At 35.5% G+C, this 23,137-nt stretch overlaps 3 protein-coding genes across 3 annotated transcripts; all 3 read right to left on the bottom strand.

Annotated features, from left to right (window-relative positions):
• Window positions 1-449: 449 nt before the first annotated feature.
• On the bottom strand, window positions 450-2,647 carry LOC147390372 (uncharacterized). Its single transcript, XM_086457212.1, has one exon. The coding sequence runs from the start codon at window positions 2,230-2,232 to the stop codon at window positions 640-642; it is 1,593 nt and encodes a 530-aa protein (XP_086313338.1). The 5' UTR covers window positions 2,233-2,647; the 3' UTR covers window positions 450-639.
• A 2,135-nt stretch (window positions 2,648-4,782) lies between these two features.
• Window positions 4,783-8,272, bottom strand: LOC147390371 (vesicle-associated protein 4-1-like). The gene is made up of 7 exons (XM_086458935.1): window positions 7,824-8,272; window positions 7,127-7,197; window positions 6,790-6,871; window positions 6,529-6,647; window positions 5,722-5,799; window positions 5,487-5,606; window positions 4,783-5,072 (listed from the first exon to the last, which is right to left on the bottom strand). Exons 1-7 carry the CDS (start codon window positions 8,071-8,073, stop codon window positions 5,013-5,015), a joined length of 780 nt encoding a protein of 259 aa, XP_086315061.1. The 5' UTR covers window positions 8,074-8,272; the 3' UTR covers window positions 4,783-5,012.
• Window positions 8,273-13,866: 5,594 nt separating this feature from the next.
• On the bottom strand, window positions 13,867-21,295 carry LOC147390370 (Class II aaRS and biotin synthetases superfamily protein). Its single transcript, XM_086458249.1, has 7 exons — window positions 19,750-21,295; window positions 19,482-19,661; window positions 18,070-18,327; window positions 17,745-17,879; window positions 16,770-17,051; window positions 15,762-15,902; window positions 13,867-14,357 (listed from the first exon to the last, which is right to left on the bottom strand). Exons 1-7 carry the CDS (start codon window positions 21,151-21,153, stop codon window positions 14,046-14,048), a joined length of 2,712 nt encoding a protein of 903 aa, XP_086314375.1. The 5' UTR covers window positions 21,154-21,295; the 3' UTR covers window positions 13,867-14,045.
• Between the last annotated feature and the right edge of the window lie 1,842 nt (window positions 21,296-23,137).

Genomic DNA, 23,137 nt, shown 5'->3' with positions numbered 1-23,137 from the left:
TCCATAACATACGTCCTCTCAACAAGAATGCAAAAATGTGCCAGCTACAACAAATATCCTAAACAGAATGTGTCATCCAACGAAGTCTCTGAACCAACATGACTAATATTGGAAGATCGTTCCGCATCATAATAACCATTGCTTTCTAGCTTGAGATGCCATGTGCCAAAGACACATCCTTTCAACAAGAAGGCAAAAATGTGCCAGCTTCGACAAATCCATAGCAGAATGTGCCATTCAATCAAGTTTCTGACAAACATGACAAATATTGGAAGCTTGTTTGCATCATAGCCTGAAAATAAGTTCGTACAAGTGAAAGTTGAGTTTCGCCCCAAAAGTCAGTTTGTACAAGCAAAACGTGATCAATAATTTTTGTTATCAGTAAGGAAAATCATTTTTTAAAATGCTTAGATTTCTAGTTTACAAGCCTTTGTCATTGAAGAACAACCATCAAACAACAGTTTGAAAGCAAGAGCAAAGCTTATCTCATTATAACGAAGTCAATTACAGAGACACAAAGCAAAAGGAACAGATTAAAACTTGCAACCACCAACCCATTTGAAGAGGAAGCAAAAGGTAGCTTACCCCATTCAAACCATTTGAACTGAATATCAAAATTAAAGGAAAAAAAGAAACAACTTAAATCTGTTCTTCTTCATCATCAAAACTCAAGGCTTGACAAACAGAAGTCTCTACTACATTGCTCTCCTCGATGGCGCCAAAATATGATTTCCTTCCAATTAACTCGGCCACTCTTTTGGCTTGTCCGGAGTCCCGAGGACTCTCATTTGTGCACCGGATGGTCCTGATCTTTGGAAGCAAATCAGCAATTTTCAAAACCGATGAGGGATGATTATCCTCTAAACCTTGATGACCCATTCCTTCACTTGGAATTTCTTGATTCTGGCTGGAATCACTGATCATCTCATACCTCTTACTGTCATCCTTGTCATTTTCAGGCAACGACCTCTTTCGATGATCATTCTGTGACAGATTTCTCGAAGAAGGAAACAGAATTTGATTGTAACGGCTCGCCACAACCCTCCCATTTGGCCTTTTAGCGGAAAATGGTTTTTCTCCATTAAAAAGTTTCTTTGGTTGAATAGTTGACATAACTCCATCGTCCTTTCTCACAGGTTTCTTTGATCCAATACTCGTTAATCCTTGTTTCGAAGCTTTGATCTTCGAAACAGATTGGCGGGATTTTGGGCTTAAACTCAAGCTCCTTCCTCCTCCTCCTCCCCTTTGTTTCGTAACCTTCTCTTCATCAATTTCTTGAAGCTTAAAGAAGCATGATTTTCGCCTATTCTGTACTGAAGGAATTGGGGTAAGCTGGGATCCGACACCCACTATGATTTCTGAAGGTCCCAAACTAACACCCCTTCGCACTGTAGTACTTACTGATGGAGTTCCGGCCCTGAATTGACGTGTCTTCGATGTAATTGGTGTCATTTCCGGCTTCTTTATCTGCTGGGATCTGACACCTGCAATGACTTCTGATGGTCCCATACTAACACCCCTTCGCCCACTAGTACTTATTGTTGGAGTTCCGGCCAAGGACTGACGCCTCTTTGCCGGAATTGGGGTCATTTCTGGCTTCCCTCTCTTCTGGGATCTGACATCTGCAATGATCTCCGTCGGCCCCATACTCACACCCCTTTGACGGAGTTTTGTGACAGCTTTTACTGCTGGAATTCCTTCAATCTTTTTTGGCGTAACCAAATTCTTGAAACTCTGCTTCGGCTCCACGAATTCCACCTTTACGACCCTTTGGGGATTTTCGATGGGCTTCAAATTCTTCCCTTCCTTTTCAAGTCGAAGTGATTCTAATTTGGAAGATAACCGACTAATCTCCATCTCAATCTCTTCGATCTCAGTATCAATCTTGCTGTCATTACGGACTGGTTCGGTCCCAATATCAGAAACCGTTGTCGAAGGGAGAAGAAGACCTTGTTTGAAGAGGAGCTTTAAAGGCTTGCCTTGCGAGGTGTCTGTGGCACCATTAGGATGAAGAGGCTTAATGGGTATTGGAGATTTTGCACAAACAGGGGATTTGCACAAAACAGGGCTATGATTTTCTTTGCTAGAATCCAATTCAAGGGTTTCAGATACATTTGCAGAAGAAGCTTTAATTAAAGCCGATATATCTGCGTCTCCATTGTCAAAAGCAGCATTGTTCCATATCTGAAGATCTGAAACGTTAATGGTGTCTGGGTATTTGAGAACACTCATTTTCTCGTGATGGGTAGAGGAGATATCTGGAGAAGAACAGTTGCAGATCAAAGGGTGTTTTAGACAAGAAAGGTTAGAGAGAGAGAAGAGATAGTGGTTTAGAAGAAGGATGTATTGTTCTTTGTGTCTTGGAGGTGTATTTCTTGGAAGATTGTCTGAGAGGGAGAGAGATCTTAGAGGGAGTTTTTGTGCATTTGAGTTTTTTGACCGTTGGAACAAAAACTAGACGTTGAAGGTCTGCTGTTTGGTGTCCGTTGGATGCAAAACCGCTCCTCCAGACGCTCCGATGTGATTTAAACCGAAGGTAACGAATTTTTACACTCTTTGGTTTATAAGGCTTTGGGGATTTGAAGGGCAATTAAGGGATGTCAAACAAAGGGCCGATCCTAATCAAGTCTCCAAATCCTAGCCTAGATCTGGACCCTTCCCATTAATGGCGGGTCGGATCAAATAATGAAATTCCTATACCCAGCTTGGCTTGGGCCCGTACGTTTTCGGGTTATTTAAAATTTAAGGGAAAATTACTAAAAGAGGGTTACATATTTTAATATTTAAAAAAAAGAATTTAATTTTTTTTTCAAAAATCATAAAAAACGAATTAAGTCGCTAGACAATCCATCATTTTAACAATTTGCTACCTTGGACAGTCTAGAGTTTTAAGCATTCAGAGGGTATTTTTCGTAAAGCAATGTATGTTAACACATTAAACCGCCAGACAGTCCAGCGATTTAATTCTTTTTAAGTAATTTTTTTAAAAATAGTTTTTTTTTGTAAATTAATATTTAACCATTTTTTTAGTAATTTTCCCAAAATCTAATAATATTGTTTGTTATAAAATAGGTATATAATATATGTTATTGGGTCGGGCTGGGTCAAAGTGATCCAAGGACGAGCCTGGTCCTAAATGTTAATCAGGCCTATCTTTGCCCAATTCTGATTATCCAAACCTGATCCATGCCGTTGGTTGATGGCCCCAAGGGCAATGCAAGAGGTGTGATGAAACCATGGGAAGATAGGGTTGGCAACGACGGGTGCATTTTTTTTTATACGAATGTTTTTAGGGTCCGGTACAGATGTGCATCATACACAAATTGAATATCCATTTATCCAAGTTTAAATGGGTCGGATACGGTTATCCTTCAAATAGTTGGATTAGCAATCAGATACGGATATTCGAATATATAGTTTGGATATGGATATATGCTTCACATGACCCAACACCCGACTTGTTGGTGGCTCTATGGGAAGCTCTCTACAAGCCCAGTCCATAGAACCCAATTGTGAATATGTTGTTCCCATTTGAGCTATCAATAGATTGAGTCAGATCAGATGAATCTGGGACCAATCCGACAAAGATCAGATCAAAATAGGAACCAATCCAATAAGCATCAGATCCAACTCTGGTCTTACCAGGATTTTATCGGATCTCAAAATTAGGATCCAAACCCGATCCAATTATATCTAAAGTTATCGAATTAGGACAGATCCGATTTTGGGTCTGATCCTATCATCCACAGGCCTCTTATTAACCATCTCTAAAAAAACATAACTAAACGCTAATTAACATCTAGGGTGGATTGCGGAGCTTTGGCTTCTAACTTATTTTTTTAGATTCTGGATTCAACAAGAACTCAAAAGTTAAGTCGTATCAAACAATAATTTGACTCAGAAAATTGCTTAAGAGGGCACTGAAACAGTGTCAAACACTGCCATAGAATATGGAATCTAATTAATAGTGCAAAGTTGATTTGGTTGAAAGATTTGTTTGTCCAAATTTTCACATTTGTTAAAATTTGAGTAACTAATTATTGCTTTTTATTTTTAATTTTAATAGAGTATTGTAATTTTCTGTTTGTTTAACCATTGCTTATAAAAGCTTTGAATGAGAGCCCTTTATATTCATCTATATTTCTTCTAAGCAATTAAGATGAAATTCAGTAGTTTTTTAAAATTATATATATTGATTAACAAAACAAATCCCCAATACAACAAAGATGAAAATCAGCCCCGCAGGTTGTGTTCGATACCAGAATGAGCATTATTTCCTTGGGCCAACCCGCGAGGGCACTCCCTCACTTACCTGTTGCATGTGATGTGTGGGCGTTGAATGTGCCCAGGTGAGGATCCATTGCCTTGGCTCCGGCCCTTGCTCATCCGGTCCCCCTAGTCAGATGTAAGTCCTAACACCCCGTTATCCAAAAAAAAAAATCCCCAAACTAAACAATCAAATCATTCTGAAAAAACACCACAATCGAGAAACAACGAAACAAAAATACTTGTAAACAAATAGCTAAATGTCCACCAAAAAAAATACTCATGATTCTAATATTGGCAAGTCTGATGAAGTATAGACTAACAAGAAATATCCTCTGAGATATGAATTGTCTTGCACCGACAAGTAGGCATATCATAACTGTCTGTAACCCCATGAACCTATATATCAAGAACACAAACTACTTCCACAAAAAGAACGACGTTAAAGAAGGAATCACAAACAACACTAAACCCTCCTAGAACCAAAGAGAGACACAGATCATGTGGGGTGCCATCTTCATAGAAAACAATTTTATTTTCATAAGCAGCAAAATCACATTATCTACAAAATCAAATACCTTCCAACTCCACAAGGTTCATCATCTCACATTATATGACACTGAAACATGTTATTGTTTCCTTGCCAGTCCTTTAGTCAACCTCCCCCTCATTATAAAACCTGACAACAAAAGGGGTGGGTCGAAAATGATACATTCTTCATCCATTGAAACCGCACTTCTAGTCTTCTACACTGAATCAACACCTTCAACTTGTTGCCGAGCCAGGTATCTTTCCCTTCGTTCTTTCTAGAAAAACAAAATGGAGAAACATAAACAATTGAGGCAAAGGAAAGAAAAGTTCAACCAAAATCAAGAGAAAAAACCATAAAAGATGGCTATATTAGAAACAACCCCCTGTAAAATTGGTGATATTAGGTTTACCCCATTGCAAAATGCAAGATTAGGCTTACCCCCCTTGACCGTAAGTTCAGGTTGTATTTTCTTGATGATTTAATGTTGAAATTTTGATTTTGATTTTTTTTTATCTTTCAAAATGCTCTTTAAATACTTAAATTACTAAATCAAAATTTGGTAAATATTATAATTTCACTGTTTAAATCATCAAGAAAAAATGGGTCAAGGGAGGTAAACCTAATATCACCAATTTTATAGGGGGTGTTTCTAAAATGCTCCAAAAAGATTTAATGGCATCTACTTTACCCATTCATCTATGACAAGTCCTTCCCCAACAATCCGAGGACCAGTGTCTTCTGGAGGCTTCTTGCGAGCCTCAAGTGCAGCCTCAGCCTCAGCCAACTGGCGCTTCAGTTTCTCCAATGCCTTTCAAGGGAAAAGCACAATTGTATGTCATTGATGCACATTTGCAACATCATGTATGAACGCACGTAACTTTGCATACATAAAAAAATAGTTGAACTATTAAAATGCTACTCACAGGGCTAGGGCGTTCGACATCTAAGAATACAACCCGCAAAATCTGTTCAACTGCTACTTGATCCTTTTGTTCATCGAACTGTACCAAAAGAAAGTCAAGAAACCCATATTTATTCAACACTGAAATTACATAGTGCCTTCTATTCAATCAACAATAAAACCCACTATTTTCCCCGGCTAATACCCTAAACTCAGCCCATATATAAAAGAACTTAACTTGAATCCTACAAAAAAATAATAATAATAATAAACAAAATTGAAGATGGAGATTACAAGTCACTTGGAAAACAGATAGGCCCATAGTCTTCCATGTAAAAGAGTAGACTATTGTCCTTGGTTGCACAAAGTTGGAGCATCACTGAGGAGTCGGGGATTGGGTCATGGAAATATTAAAAGCAAAGTGCAGGACCTACAAAGTTTTGATTTATTATATTCTATGAGCTTTCACAAATATGAACTTTTATTTAGGTCAACATTTCACACCTTTTTTTAAATCTTTTTGGTAGGTGTAGGGGTTTTGATCCCAAGTCTGTAGTATGACCACACAAAAATATTAACACATCACTGAGGTGGCACCTTTGCACAATCAAAGTACGTTGTTACTTCTTACATAATATTATAATCTGATTTAATTTTTTAACAACAGTTAATGATATGGCACACCAGAACGTGAAAAGAACGAATTATAACAAATCACTCGAGAATAGGGACAGAATGAGTCACAACAATTAAATGCACAAAGAATTGGAGTGGAAAGTGTAATATTAACAAGCAGAAGATGGAGACATTTGAATGAGAAACAACTCACCAGCTCTGGTACATAGTCCATTCCTCCTTTAACCTTTAAGCTCATGATCTTAAACTTAACTTTGCACTTCTGATCTATTTGTTTCTCGTTGTTCTCTGGATGCTCCACGAACTTAAAGACTAGCATTTCAAAACAAAATCAAAAGCACGAAAACAATAAAAAGAACTTCTTGTAGTCCAAAATTGTTTATTTTCCCAGACAAGCAGAAAGGAAGTTCAGAATGGAAGCATGAACATGGAGGATAAGACGAGAAGTTGTTACCGGTTGCAATAATACTTTCACCGGGAGCAAGAATTCCACCCGGTGGACGCATGAAACAGCTCTTTGGGGCAGTTGTTTGAAACTAAAACAACATGAAAAATTCATCATTAGTATCAGATTGTAGATGCAATAGCAATATAGCATACAAATCGTTTCATACATCAATGTACAATATAATGTTGATGGATTTGTTATGTCCTGAACCGTAATCAATATAAGAATATCTAGGTGGTAGGGATGGAAGGCATGTTTTGTTTAAAATTGGGAACTTATGGGCATATAGCAAGAACACAGTATAAGTAACTAAAGAAAAAACCCACCAGAATTTCTTCCATACCTTGAAAGCTACATGAGACCTGCTAGTGTTTTTTATCCTTATCGCGCTTCTTGCTTGTTTACCAGGTTCATCTTCAACAGAAGTAATTATAAATAAACTAACCAACAATTAGGAAAGGTGAAAGAAAATTGAGGGGCCCAAATAACTAAGTCCAAAGATGAATCACAGATAGTAAAAGCCTAGACACAGACAATCTAATCTAACATATATAATACCCAAATTCAAGAAAAATATATCCAATAAATATTTCAATCTATCCTAGAGATTAAGAAGAAACTGAAACAAATAAAAAAATGGGCAAATGAAGAAAAATTCAATTATTAAAGATCAACAAATCCAATCCTTAAAACCGACTAAATCAACAAAAACCAACATACCAAATTCTCAACCCTTATTAAATCAACTAATCCAATACTCCATATCGATTAATTCAACAAAAATCAACAAACCCATCTCTCAAAAAAGATTGAATCGTCAAAAATCAACAGACCCACTCCTCAAAATCGATTAAATCGACAAACCCAACTCTCAAAAAAGATTGAATCGTCAAAAATTAACATACCTACTCCTCAAAATGGATTAAATCATCAAAAATCTACATACCCACGAAACAAAAATTCAAAAAAACAAAGTGAAGTAAGAACAAAAAAAAAAAACCCAAGTCAACGACCATAAAAAGAACCCAGATAAGACTCACATGGAAAATAAAGCTTGGTAGATGGATCGAGACGAAGTCTACGCCTGGTAGGAAGAAGAGATCTAGCTACAGATGAAACTGTATTTGAAGAATGATGATTCGATCCATGGACATGATTTTGATTCTGTTGATGTTGAAGATTCTGTGTAGTAGAAGACGAAGAAGAAGCATGTCCCGATTGCCAAAATGACATTCGACAGACACTCCAAGCCTTCCCATCTGACTCAGATTTTTCATCAATTATAGCCATTTTTTTGCCCGAATCTTACCCACAACGGTTTTCAGTCCATCCAAAAGGAAGTTTTCTCTTAGCAGGAAAGCAGATTTCGAGAAAATTATGGAGATTTTGAAGAAAAAGATTCAAAATTTTCCCAAATCGTCTCTTGTGGTTTCTCTCTCACTTGCTATGCGCCCTTTGGAAGATTGCCTTTACTTTACTCTGTTATTGTAAAAGGAAGACAAGTCGGATCTTAAAAGAGAATTCACTGTACTTAACAAAATGGGTTCAAATCCGTCTCAATTTTATTTTATTTTATTATTTATTTATTTATTTTATTTCATTCTCTTTAATTGTTTATAACCGTTTAGTTAGATGGGTTGTTGACTTAGAGGATTAGTTGTTGAAGATTGTTTTTTATTTCATTGAAGATTTTAATGAGGGTAGTTGTGAGTCGGGATTAGTTATTAAAGCCAATATTAAAGCTTTTTAATTAAATAAATGTGAATTGGGGTAGACAAGAGTCAAGAGATCCATATACCACCCATTATGAAAACAAGAATGATGTCCCTCATCGATGAGAATAGCTTGATCGATATCAATCGTGAGATTCTATGATTTGATTAGTGATTCTTCGTCCAATATGTATGAGTCTTGTGCCTCTTACTACCTCAATTCACATTCTTTTATGTCTTCCTCTCATTTTTTGAGAATCTTCAGTTTACAACTTTTTTATGTTTGGGATTGTAATCAATTTTTGTTGCACATGATTTAACCATTTCAAGTGACTTTTTCTCTTAATATGTATATTATTTTCGTTTAAAAAAAATAAAAAGACTGAGACATAATCACGTAAGAGGTTGAGGAGGCCTAACCCGAAGATCAGCAATTCAAATAAATCAAAAGAAACACAAAGAATTGTGCACTCGAGACGTTGAGAACAAAATCTCAAGGATAACTCTACATTCACTAATTTAAGATATCACGGACTCTCATTTAAAAAACTAAGTCCTAAAAGTATCCCCTTAGAATATAGACTACATAAACATACTATATCACCATTCATTAACCTCAAAGTCTTATCTTAAATATATAATTTCATAATCTCATTCGACGATCCTTTGAGTCTTCCTCTCGTTATTTAAGAACTTCCAACTTGATTATTTTTCTAGTTGGAATTGTAATCAACCTTTGTTGAATATATCCAAATCATCTCAACTAACATTTTCTTAGTTTATTACTTATTAGAATTATTACATTTCCTTGGATGTATTCATTTCTAATTTTATAGCACATGAACTACATCTTAATATAAAGAGTCGTGATTTTCTGACGCCCCATCTAACACAAGTCCCCTGATGTGACATGGGCTAGAATCGTAGATTGTTTACCCTTGGGATACACAACTCTACATCCCCATAAATATGTGTAATTATGTATCCCCAGGAAAATTCTATGGTTCTAACACATGCCATGCCTGGGGCGTCATAAAATCATTATTCTAACATAAATTATGATCATTTTTGTTTAGAAATCATGTTGTCTATTATGAGTAGTTATTATATGGACCACATAATGAACATAGGCCATGTGAGGCTCAACCCACAAATAGACCAATAACTATCAAATGTGATTTTCTATTGAATTTGATCATAATTAACAATTCAATGGACGGGGAAAAAACGGTATGGAAATAAATCGGGTAACATTCGGAATAGCGATAACCGATTTGTTTTAAAATTCGACGAAAAATGTAGGACGGTAAAAATACGATACAGAAATAATTTGAGGGTGGATTACTCCAAAGTTTTGCTTTCTTTGTTCTAGGGATGGGGAGTCTGTCAATCACATTCTTAGTCATTGTCTTTTTTTCCGAGTTATTTGAATGTTCTTCTTATCTTGTTTCCAGGTGGATTAGGTTCTCCCCTTATCTTTTTTTGAACTTCTGGAGGGGTGGAGTTTCAATATCTTCTACTCTAGAAAGAGGCTTCTCTGGGCTATCATTTCTTTCGCCATTGCTTGGGATCTTTGGAGAGAGTGTAACAACAGGGTATTCCATTGCAAGAAGAGCTCGTCTCATACAGTGATCTTAGAAATTTTGGGATTTCTCTTCCTTTGGTCACAGATGAGTAAAGACTTTGAGGGAGTGTGTTTCCAAGATTTTGTTTTTAATTAGGATATCATTTGTGACAATTAGCTCTCCGCTGAGCGTGTATTTTTTCTTTCTTTCTTCTTTTTTCCCTTGTTGTTTGGGGGATACCTCCCTATCTTCTTTTCATTTATATAATTTATATTTATATAATAATAAAAAATCTAGTTTGATTCAGATCCAACAATTTTTTAAATTTTTTTAAATTTTGATATATATATAACATATGATATGACCTAACAATTCTAATCTATTAATCAAATTATTAATACTTAAATTAAAAATATCTTAAGTAAATAATCCACAATCACATTCATCCAATAAAATATATATTTGCAATTAAAGATTTAGTTTTAATCTATCTAATAATCAATGTAAATGAAAAGCATAAAACATGATATTCTAATTAATGTCAAAATCATCATGTCGCATGATCTAATTAAGTTCAAAAATAAATTTCTTGTCATTTCTAAAAAGTTATTAATGTGAAGTAGATGGACCAAATAGTTCGTCAAAAAGAATATCTTCACAATTAGATGTAATTTCATCTTCTTTTTCAAGCTCTTTACGATCATCATCAATATATTCTAGAAGTTCCCTAAGTTGTTCAAGATTAATTATTTTTGTGGGAATGATTTTCAACTCCCCCCCCCCTCCTAAGTTTTGAAGTGAGAACTGAGAATAGGAAAATACGAAGTATTTTATTAAAATACTTACGGAATATAAATACAAATCGCGATCCATTCGTTGGGATTCAAAGATCTGTGAATTCATCCGAATCTTTGAAACCAATGGCAGTTTTGATTAGGAAGAATATTATTCGTCTAATTCGCGAATTTACTAACTATGACTTTAATTAACCAAAATTTCAAGGCACCGTATAGGAAGAAAGCAAAGGATTATTTTGACCATTTTCAACAGTTAATAACCATAATAGCACATGTTTTAGCATAACAATAATAAAAGTCTAAAATTGGAAAAAAGAATCAATCTCAAATTATCCTAGAATTTAAATCCTCAATTGTATCACAAAAGATTTAGAGAAATAATCTAGAAAATGAAGTTGTAATTACAACTCGCGATGGTGTAACAAGAATGGGTAATCAAGATTTTAAGACAACTTTGTGTAAATCAGAGAGGTCACATATGGGGTTCGAACAATCCCAAATCCCAAACATCAACACTAGCGACAACAAAAGTAGTAGCTAAGCCTTATCTTGAAGATTTGAGATCGACTAAATGAATTATGCTCTTCTATTCAATTTTGTCTATTAAGTTATTTCTTTTGTAAAATCTTGTAAGTTCATACTTGTCAGATTTAGCACCCCGACATAAATATCACATTTACCACTTATATAGACCTAAAAGTGGGAAACGCAATGGACCAGATCAAGTTGAATCAATTTGATCCATATTTCCATCAAATGACGTGATTACTTTAGGACAACAAAAGGAAGAGTCATGATAATATGACGCCTCCCTCTGACACACACCCCCATCACAAAATCATAGGTCATTTGCCTCGGGATACACAAGATTTTCTTTTTTAATTATGTTTATCCTAAGATAAATGATTTACAGTTATGTGATGGGGGTGTAAAAAAATCTTTACTCTAAAAGAAAATATTATCATTAAGGATCAAACATCATCATCCTCGGAGCTTTATGACAAACAATCGAGATTGGTTGAACAAATCTCATTTGATTTTAATCATAATTTATTCTTTTTTAATTAATTCAAGCACCCAAAAATAACACATAGGATTAGGATCCAATGAGTCCAATTGATTTGGGTGGGAGAGGGTACTTAAGGGTATAAAATGAAATAAAAAAATGTTGTCACGCGTAATATTTAATTATGTCATTGATCCATTAAAAAGGAACAACGCGGGAACCCTACTTATTGACCCATGTTGCAAAAGACAATCTTTTTCTTTCCAGCTCAGCAATTACTAATGACAGGTGTTGTTTTTCTCTTTGCCCAAAAGGCCCTTAACATCAATGCACGAACATCTTTTGTCCAACCAATTATCCATTGGAAAGCTCGTAATTTGTGGAGGAAAATGTGGTCTCTTTGGGGACAAGTGTGGCACATGTTCCACACACACACACATCTTCATCAATGCTACTCTTGGTGTTAGTTTGGGTTGGGATGGACCCCAAGGATGGCCTACCCAAGGAATATGAAGTTTGAATTATGAGGATGTATGTGGCACATGTAGGACTGTCAATGGGTCGGGTTTTATCTCAAACCAAACTGATAATAATAGGATCCGATTGGATTTTTATTTATTTATCAGAACTCAGTATTAGGACCTAAATCTGATTTTATGTAACCATCTCAGTAGAGTTTTTTTTCTTACTTTATCACCAATTTGCTACTAATTTATCTTTCATAATTTTTCCACTCAAATAGGTGGGTTCACTAGATGATGATTATAAATGGCTTTTAATATGCTTCTGGAGTATTGTTTGTTTGTTTTAGCAAAAAAAATAAAAATGTGACAATGAGAAAGATGATTATAGACTTAACTAGAAGTTTGCATGTGACAAAGTCGTGTGGACGAGATGACTCTCACTCTCTCTCTCTCTCACACACAGCTCTGGACTCGACCAGCATTATTTATGTTTTTCCAACCACTTGCTTTTGAAAAGGGAAAATGCTGGAATGACATAAAGGGTGACAAGGGTGATAAAAATGATGTGGTGGCACACAAATAACCGTAAATGCTTTTTACTCGTATCTTACGGAAAAGCATCTACGGTAATGTGCACGACACCACATCATTTTGTCACCTCAAGACGACTCTTTGAAAAGTGTGGAGCTATGGGAAACTTGGGAGTCTATTTATTATGAGTCCAACTATCCTTATTATGATAGTGAGGAAGAAAGGCGTTATTAAGCTTCACCATTAAAAGACCTCGAGATATGCATAACAACTCCTCAAGATTCATAACAAATCTTGATGCCTTGTTTTTGACGGTCACCATCATGGTAAGGAAAGGGGTTTCTCATTCATTATCATGTATCGATTACTTGTTTGGTGGTGGTAGTTTGAGCCATTATTCCTTGAAAATATAGAAGGTCAAGAGAAGAAAAATCTCAAGTTTTCTTTCATTTTTTTTTTTTTTTTTTGGCTAGGCATGCGAAGGCAACACTCCAATTAAACTCTATTAGCAGTCTTCCCTAAATATTTCTCTCAAGATACACCACACAAAAAATGGATCTCTTGGAAACCTTTCAATGTAAGAATATATTTCCTCTTTGGAAACATTTGTCAGGGCAAAACAAAGTTAATTTTCTTCTTGTAATCATCACGATTGTACTTGCAGCCATTATTGAATTATAGTTGAATTGGATTTTATCACATGTATTTAATTTTTTTCCTTCACTATGAAGGGCTTTCATGTAAAACTTGTGTGTCGAATGATAGCTCCGCAACCATTGTGAATGAAATGGCATGATCTCCATCAAAGAATAGAAGTAATTAGTGAACATGAAAGTTCTAGGAGATGTTTAATTGAAAAAAATTTGAATGAAGTTCACATCTTCGTAAATCAATTGACATCTATGAAGATAGTGCTACATGATGAGTTGCAGAATCATTGTTTCTTTATCTATCCAAATACAAAGAGAGGAAAAAGAAGAGGAAAAAAAAAACACACACACACACAAATTGAAATTGTAAACTATCATGTTCCATTAATTTTGGGGTTCAAAGATGAATCCTTGATAAATTCAACTGTGTTGGTTATCGATAATAATAATGGATGAATTCTCACTCTATGTAATATACAATGGAACAAGTTCATGTAAACATACCTCAAACTAGAATGGCTTGTATGGATGGAAGGATTAGAGGGAAAAAGTGTTGTTCAACCGTCTCTGAAGTTCCACAACAACTTGATCCCTTGAGACCACTACCTCCTTGTTTGCTTCAATGTCTTTTAATCTGGCACTGCCTTCATTTTGTTCCCTCTCACCCACAATGACCATCCAAGGAATCCTCGATTCTTTAGCACGATCAATCAGTTTCATCATTCTTTTACTGACCACATATTCTGCCTTCAACTTGGCATTCCACAACTCACTCACCAATTCAGCAGCTTGAGACAGGTCCTCCCCCAAAATACCCACCAAAACTTGAGTTTCTGTTGCTCGGACCGCCTGCCAAAACCCAAAATGGAATAATTAGAAGAGTCCTCTACCAACACTTTTCCAAGGCATCTAGGAAACTTTAAAAAAAAAAAAAAAATGCTGCTCTACTACAATGTTTAGATGGTATGCTATTCTCCTTTTTTTCTAGGACCATGCACAGGCCTACCGCAACTGGCCTAATAAATATCAAACTAAAAGTATAAAACAGATTGCCCCCCCCTCTCTCTCTCTGTCTCTCCCTCTCCCCTAACACAAAAAAAATGAAGACCTGTTAGGTTTAGATCTAATTAAAAAGAAAGGGGATTTAAAAAAATTAGGCATGGGGAAGGGAACTGTCATGATTCAATAGAATATTTCTTTGGATCTCCCCATAATGGAGATTATTTTAACGCAAGAAAAAGATCGGCCCATTTTGAAACTTCTAACCTATGAAAAATGGATTCCATGTTGATGGCTAAATGGATTCAGTTGAAATTTTCTGGTGATTGAAATACTTCCACCAAAATCATGCATTTTTATACCTAAATTTTGATTATTCAGTTGAAATTCACTATTCACCGAAATATTTCACAAAATGAAAGGTGATTTCCACCAAAACGTATATAAAAAAGAAAACTATCAATTAAATTTCATGTTGGACCTTGTGGGAATGCAGATAGTTCAGTATATTTTATGGAATATGTTTTCCAGTTCGGTATATTTCATGGAATATGTCAAAATTTAATACCATGCTCGCAAAAAAAATAGATGACAGGTCTATCCTGTCAATCTTGGATTAACAGGGGCCAGTTTAGTATATGCTACCAAAATGTCCCACATTTTATATGCCCCACCCCAAAACAACTAGAAGACACACTATCATCATTATCTAAACTCAATTGGTCTTTTCAGGTAGGTAGGTAATGAGAACTACAATTAACATACATGAGGGAGTAAGGGACCACAGCTTGTAGATCAACAAATTCGAAACATTACTTGGGGGGATGTTCCCAAAATACCAAAAAGAATCTGCCTTTTCCAAACCATTGATTGGATGGTCAACAAAAACCAAACAATTTTTTGAATGGTGGTAGTAATCCCACTGAACTGATTATCAAGTAGGGTGCAGGAAACCATACGAATGAAAGACCAAAAGTATCTGTGGCATAGGGCTTTACATGGGGAAGCGAGGAAATCCATTTGTGTGCCTGCGCCCACACTCAAGATAGTTTGTGCTTAAAAAACATAGATAATAGACTGTTCATGTGTGTATACTCAATATCAATGATGATGGTAAAATTTATATACACCATTATATTATTTTGTGTGCAGAACATGGACAGACAGTGGATCCAATTTTTTGTACTTAAACTACAACTTAATAACGAATATACCATCCACCAATATTTATTGGACCACAATATATAAGATTACCTGGTTGTTGTCTTTCACAAGCTGCTCCAAAATAGTAAATACTCGTTCAATTCCAAGGCTCACACCAACTGCTGGGACCTGCTTCGTACAAAACATACCTATAAGATTGTCATAACGCCCTCCAGCAGCAATGGAACCAACCTGAGGACATATGTAAGTTAGTGATATAATTCTAACTGGTGACCGAAGAACGACCATTTTTTTTCATCAAACTTGGAACTGGTGAGAATTACAATGTTCAGAAAAAATCAAGAACCGGCAATATGGAAGACATATATCACAAAATGGATTTTTCTTCTGAAATAAGGTGAAAAGAAACTAGTCAAGTAGATGGAAGAAATACATCGTAGTATGCATTTTCATCATGGTACGTGCTAAAAAAGGAACTCTTTCGGCGTATAGGACTCTAATCAACCCAAAGATTAAAACATAGATTTTAAGATTATAACATCCATTGAGACTTAATAAAGCACCAGTTCTTTAGGCCGGCTCCAACTTTTACGATAAGGGATAGATGGTGACACCTTCATGATGATAACACAGTGACATTATAACATCCATGAGAGTTAATTTATAGGGTTCCCACTCTATGAGGCTCAGAATAGAGGTGCAGATATGCTTCAAAGAAACACTCAATTTTCATTTAGAATCGGTTCATAGCATGGTTTATTGATTCCAGTTCATATCAATTCCACATTTCTGTGGGGTCAGGGAGTGTGACTGTAGGGACTGTTCTGTGCATGCGCGCTTCCATTTTTTTTTTTTTTTTTAAAGTAAAATTTTCATATGGTAGTTTAGGATTGAATTTATGACAAAACTGCATCTCCATAATATAAAGAAAGATCGCAAAAACACATTACTGCTCTGCATTTTCCTCAACATACATGCACTATCATACACAAGGAGTGCATTGGTGACATCAATCAGCATACATGCCATATCATACACAAGGAGTGCATTGGTGACATGTGGAGGAAATCAATCAACTGGCTAAGATTAAATATTTACCTGCATAGCACCTTTAAGAACAGCTTCAAATATAACTCCGGTATAATAATCAAGACCTCTTGCAAGACTCAAGTCAAACACCACTCTGTGTATACACTTTGATTTTTCGAGAGCTTTGAATAGAATCTCTAAGTCATTCAATGCCAGAACAGAACCATTGTTTTCTAAAAACTCGCTACCCACTTGTTTCAACTCAGATAATAGTTCCAAAGGGGATCCTCTTTTCTTCACAAAAGTACCAATTTTATCTGCCGTTTCAATAGATAATCCCTTCTCCTCCACCTAGCACATGATAACATATCTTTTAACATAAAAGTTGACAAGTCCGTCAATTTAAAAATAAAAATAATGAATAATACAAAAGTAAGTAAGGGTAAAAAAAATTGGTATCCAGCAACAAAAGAAGATTAACAAACAAGGTTAAAATGCCCAGCATTAATACATATGATTCATGCAAAGATTGGCAGTTGACAAGAAGTAACTATTATCCAAGGACCATTTAGTAATCACTTGCTCAACCACACTAGTAGTTGTCATCATTACAGTAGATGCGAACAGGCTGAGTGTCCAACCACTTTCTTTATTAGCATTTTTATGATGTAAAAACAATTTAAAATTATTTGCCCAGAAAAAGAGGCATTTTCTCCCCTACCTTTAACAATAGGATAGAGTAAGATAAACATGGCCTGGATCAAGGTTTAAAATATTGTATCGATTGGATGTTTCGCTTAATGAAAAAACCGATATGGTATCGGCCAATACATACCTGATGCATTCCTGAAACATTCAATGTTTCAGAGTCAATGTTCCGTATCGGTCTTGGCCGATACCAATACGTATCAACCAATACATTCCAATATTTTAAACCATGGCCCAGATATAGAACACAAGCATACAACCCTGTAAAAGGAGACATGGCAATAACAATACATACTCACGCCCTGTTTCTAAATGATATCAAATGTGTGTTCTCACCATTTCCTTCTTGATCTGATCAAATGATTGCTTGTCCAACTTGTCAATGCTTGAACATATGGTTCTGAATTTTTCAGAAGATACTCCACATATCTCCAACATCCCATCTAGCAACTTCCGATGATTTAACTTTATCTATAAAGAGAAGTATGCATGATTAAACAGGAAACAGTTTTAAGTAGTCAACAAATCACAACAAAGAAGCATAAGAACATAGAGCATGATTACTTTAATACCTGAAGTGGATTAAAGCATGATTAAAATCCCATTTCAACCAATGAGAGCAAATATTAATATGAAAACATCATCCAAGGAGAACAAGTACCTCGTAATCACCAATATTTAATTCATCAAGCAGTTCGGTCAAAACTTTAAGAATCTCAAAGTCAGGTCCCATCACTTCATATTGACCAGCAATATCAAAGTCACATTGATAGAATTCACGGTATCGCCCCTTAGACGGGTTATCCCTTCTGTACACTTTAGCTATTTGGTATCTTTTGAATGAAGTGACACCATTCATAGCTACGTATCTGGCAAATGGAACAGTCAGATCATACCTCAGAGAACAAAGCTCGCCACCCTGTAAACATGTTACACACAGAATTACATATTTTTAACAACGATGCAGGTTTTTCATTGAAACAATAGTATATAATCCATAATGACAAGTTCATCAGCCTGATTCACCACAAACATTAGAGATGTCATGAAATATGCTCAAGAGATTGAAGCCAATTGTTAGGTAGGAGATTCATGTTAACCAAAACATACTTTAAAGTTGTCTATTTAAGCGAGTATTCACATGGGTATTCCATGGTGAAACTAGTCTTGCTCCCTCAAACTTAGATATTTCATTCGGCTTTAATTAACACTGGCTCTTTCTAAATCAGTTTCTGGTTAGGAATAGGAAGCCTGTTAGGGCTGTTGCTTGCTCTCTTACATTCCCCCCAAAACACAAAAAAGGGGATTCATTAAAGGGATCGGCTCATGGATTGTTTACGACACGTAATCCAAATTTGTGGTTGTAGAACCACTTTGGATTACAGAAACTCTTCAGATTACGAGAAGAGGTTACATGGTAATTTCTTTGAGACCATCTATGCGCATACGTACATCAAAGTAAATAGGGACTCGGCAAGCCCCCATAACCCCCCCCCCCCCCCAAAATAAAAAAAAGCACCCACCCATGCACACACACTAATTGGAAGACAATGTCATATTTTTTGCAGAATTTTTGTTGAAAACAATTATCATCATCAAAGTCTTGACCCAAATTTTGAGGTCAGTTGAATGAACTTATCTATTTTATTTAATCAATTAAGTCTAAATCCATGTCTTTTGTTAAGTTTAAGTGCATTCATATCCGTTGTCACTATCTACATTCACATCCTATTCTTTTTGGCCTTTCCCTCACTCTTTTGGAACCTTTAACTTGCACATTCATTCTAACTGGGTTCATGATCAGCTTTCATTGCACATGATCAAACCATCTTAGTCGGCATTCCCTTAGTTTATCACCTATTGGGGCTAGTACGACTATATTTTTATGAATGAGTCATTTCTTAGTTTTCTCACTCACCCATCTTTGTTGTGCACAATCAATGCACCTATTGTTTCTTAGGGGATTCTTTTTTCATTCGATTGGGACTGATGGAATTTTAGAAAATGCCAAGATATCGATCAAAGCACCAAGAAGATGTATGACTAGTACAAACAAACAGTGAAATACATTACCTGGTCAGCAAGGTCATATATCAATTTTGAATCTTCCCCATATTTTCCCATGAGAGTCTCTCTCAATTCAAAAGCAGGAGTATCTAGAGCTGTCGCTCCATGCCTCTTAAACACCTCTTCTATGGTTGTAAATGCTTTCTCCCTTATGGTCATTTGTTCTTTAGCAAAATCTCGAGTACCCTAATAAATACAGAAAGTACGATAAAATTTCTTATAAAAAAAACCAATGAAAAGGAAATAAATATTCAAATGTATGGTGCTTTCTCACCTTGGGAAGCTTGGGTCGTCTTCTAGCTTCATTGCTTTCTACAATCTCTTTCACTTTCTTCAGAAAAGTATCAAGTTCCGGCTCCTTAGGGTCGAAAAACAAAGAAAGATCTCTTGCCCAATCATTCAGGAAAGCCAAATTTTCAACCAATTCCCCACTCTTACTCCACAATCTATCCTTAATAAGCTGTCTTATAACAACAGTTCCCTTTCCCAAAACCACCTTATTCTTCTTCCTCTCGGTCTTTCTTTCGGCATTTGCATTGTCTCCATTCATCTCGACTCTGGGTTTCTCATTTGACTCATTTCTCTCGAGTGAAAACAGAGCCAATGATCCTTCCCAAGCAACAATTTCTCTAATCTTCACCAATAAACTGTATATTTCATGCAAAAGGGTGACATAATCCACTTCAAATGCGGCTTGTGAAACCAACCGAAACCCATCTCTCAAACTATCAAAGCTGGGGCAATTCCCCTCGAATATTTTCAACACCTGTGAAAGAACATCAATATTGTCGATTGAATCACAATTCAATCTTGTTCGACATAAACTACTCTCACCAAGAAACAATAGAGATGTCGCCAAAGGCAAGAACGTTGTCACTAATGCCTTCCCACTCCCCACACTACTGCCTGAATCCGATTTCCCAACTTTCACACTAGAATTCAACTCAACACGCATTCTCAAGTGAACTGACCTTACCACTTCCCTAAAACTCCCATGAACCTTCGGAATCTCTGAAATCGCATTCGAACCAACACGACCCACAAGTTTCGACCCAACAAGTAAAACCTTGAGATCACTAGCAACAGCCAATTCATCCTTAACAGAGAATCCATCACCAGAATCCAACAAATTAATTGCGGTCGATACATCAGCCTTAGAAGCCTCGCACGATAAAGCAGAAACTGCATCGGCCACAATCGACAAAGCCGATGAACCATAATCCAAAATCGCACAAATTCCACCCAAAACAGCGGATGAATTCTCCAAAACAACCAATTCTCCATCAGTTACACCTGTATCCACAAGTGTCGTACCATTCAACCGAAACAATGAATCCAAAAACCCTAATACAGAACCCCAATCCAAATTACCCGGATCAAACCCTAGGTTTAGGGTTTCAACAATGAAAAGAGGGAGAACCGATCGAATCCCAGTATTTGTGAGGACAAGTTTGTTCAAGAGAACGATGAGAGAAGCTCGGGATTCTTCTAGAGTAAGAAATCTAGGGTTAGGATTTGAAATCTGGAGATTTGTTGAAGAAAGAACGTGAGTTGGAGAGAGCTTCTCGAGAACTGAAGAATCGATTCTTACTTTAGCGAGACCGTTTGCGACTAAGTAAACAGAAGCTGAAGAGAGAGATGAACCTTTGCCTCCAACTGTTACAATGGAGACCTCCATTACTAGATCCTAGAGAGAGAAGGAGAGTATGTCTGTGTGTGTGTGTGTGTCAGATTCCTTCGACGGAGGCTCGTGCTGGCGGTGGCAGTGGCGGCGGAAATGTTTCTGTTGGAAGAAGATGAGAAGGGATTTTGCAAATGCGAAGACAAGAACTTCGGGTTTTATGACCGGGTCAAAAAAAAAAAAAAAAAGAAGGTTGGACTACCAATCCAGCGGGTTGCACTGATAACCCGACCCACCCTGCTCGAAATGAGTTAAGGCTGGGCTTAGGTAACTTGATGCCCACTCCAACGATTTGTGCTAATTTTAAAAGAATAATGCGATATGAGATTCAGGCTAAAACCTCAGGCACTTCATGACGTCGAGAAGTGCAATATGAGATTCAGCTTGAGGTCACTTTAGCACAACTCATTTTTGAAAGAGTTGTGCTGAAGTAACATTATGGGAGACATTTTTGATATGATTATATCTCGATGAAAAGTATCTATGATTATGACAGATTTTCATGTCAGAAATGTCCCCTACAATGTTAGTTCAGCATTATCATTTTAGACATTTAGACATAATAATGTTTGGTATGAGTTTCCATTTCACCGAGGTAATATGTGCATTTTGTATTTTTTGGGAAGATCAATCTAAGTTTGAGTTTGAAAACTCAAAAAATAATAATAATAATAATAATGAATGTGAAGATCAATGTTTTAATTGTCAATCTCGACGATCCATTGACCATCAATTTTCTTTAAATAAACATTCAAAATATATTGTGAGATATTGACAAAATTAAACATAAGCTATATAACTGATCAACACTAACAATATAAATAAAAAGAGTCATGATTTTCTAACTTGAAAAATTATACTCGATTGACGTGGCAAGTTCACAGAATCATAGATGTTTTTCTCCGGTGTTTTACTCGAAAAATTAGATATACCATATTCACAAGTGTTTTATATTTCTTATAACAAAATTACTTTATATAAGTAAATATTCACGATTAAAGAAAGTAGTATGGATATTCATTTCAATCCACTTTTTTTTTTTTTTTTTGGATTAACCTAGGTTTTTACAAAAAAATTTATGTATAAATAATAATAATAAGGGTGTTTTAAGAAACGGCCAAGTATTTTGTAAAAAATTACTAAACCAATCAAATCCTTTTAATACTTGGAAAATTGTGTTTTGTACCGAAAATACCCTTGAAAATTCTTTTTATACCAAAATGGTTATATCCCAAAATAAACTTTTTAGTGATTATTTAAAGAAAATTGACGCTCGATAGATGATCGAGATTGACAATTCAAGCATTGATCGTTACATTCATATTTTTAAGCTTTCAAACTCAAACTTCAATTGATCTTACAGTAAAATCCAAAATACATATATTATACGGGCACACCATATACGTTAACAAAACCTTTCATGTATTTATCCATTATGTGAACCTTCATTCAATTCTAGAGCATAAAGGTAATTTAATCAAGTTATATATGTAAAGGAACATATAATCATTTTCTTAAATAAAATAATTACAAAATTGGATGTATAATGTTTTCGATTTCATAAATATTAAAACAAATTATTTGGTATAATATTGTTGACAAAATACATAGATGTTTTAGTTATTTCCTCTATAATAGATCAGAATTTAGAATAAAATTTAACTTATTTCCTATTTATTATTGTTACATTTAAATACTTGGCTAAGTAAACTTCATTTTGTATTTTTTTATAAAATAAAATTTGTTCATATACAGATTTAAATGTAATCAATATAAAATATAGATTTGCGGCCTACAAACATACAATACCATCAACCCAATAAAAATATAATTATCTTTTGGGGGGAAAAAAATGGAATTAACTCATGATTGCTCACTTGACACTCGATGCAACAATGAATTCTTCAAGCCTTGAAAATTATGATATGGAATATTTGTTTGTTGTTGAAATTAAGTGATTAGAGAATTTGAACAAATGTTT

Source organism: Akebia trifoliata, chromosome 11 (genome assembly GCF_017979445.1).
Source record: "Akebia trifoliata isolate Shusen 1 chromosome 11, ASM1797944v1, whole genome shotgun sequence".
NCBI classification, from domain to species: Eukaryota; Viridiplantae; Streptophyta; class Magnoliopsida; order Ranunculales; family Lardizabalaceae; genus Akebia; species Akebia trifoliata.
The sequence above is the reverse complement of the archived record's forward strand: the minus strand, read 5'-3'. Positions and strand labels throughout refer to the sequence as shown.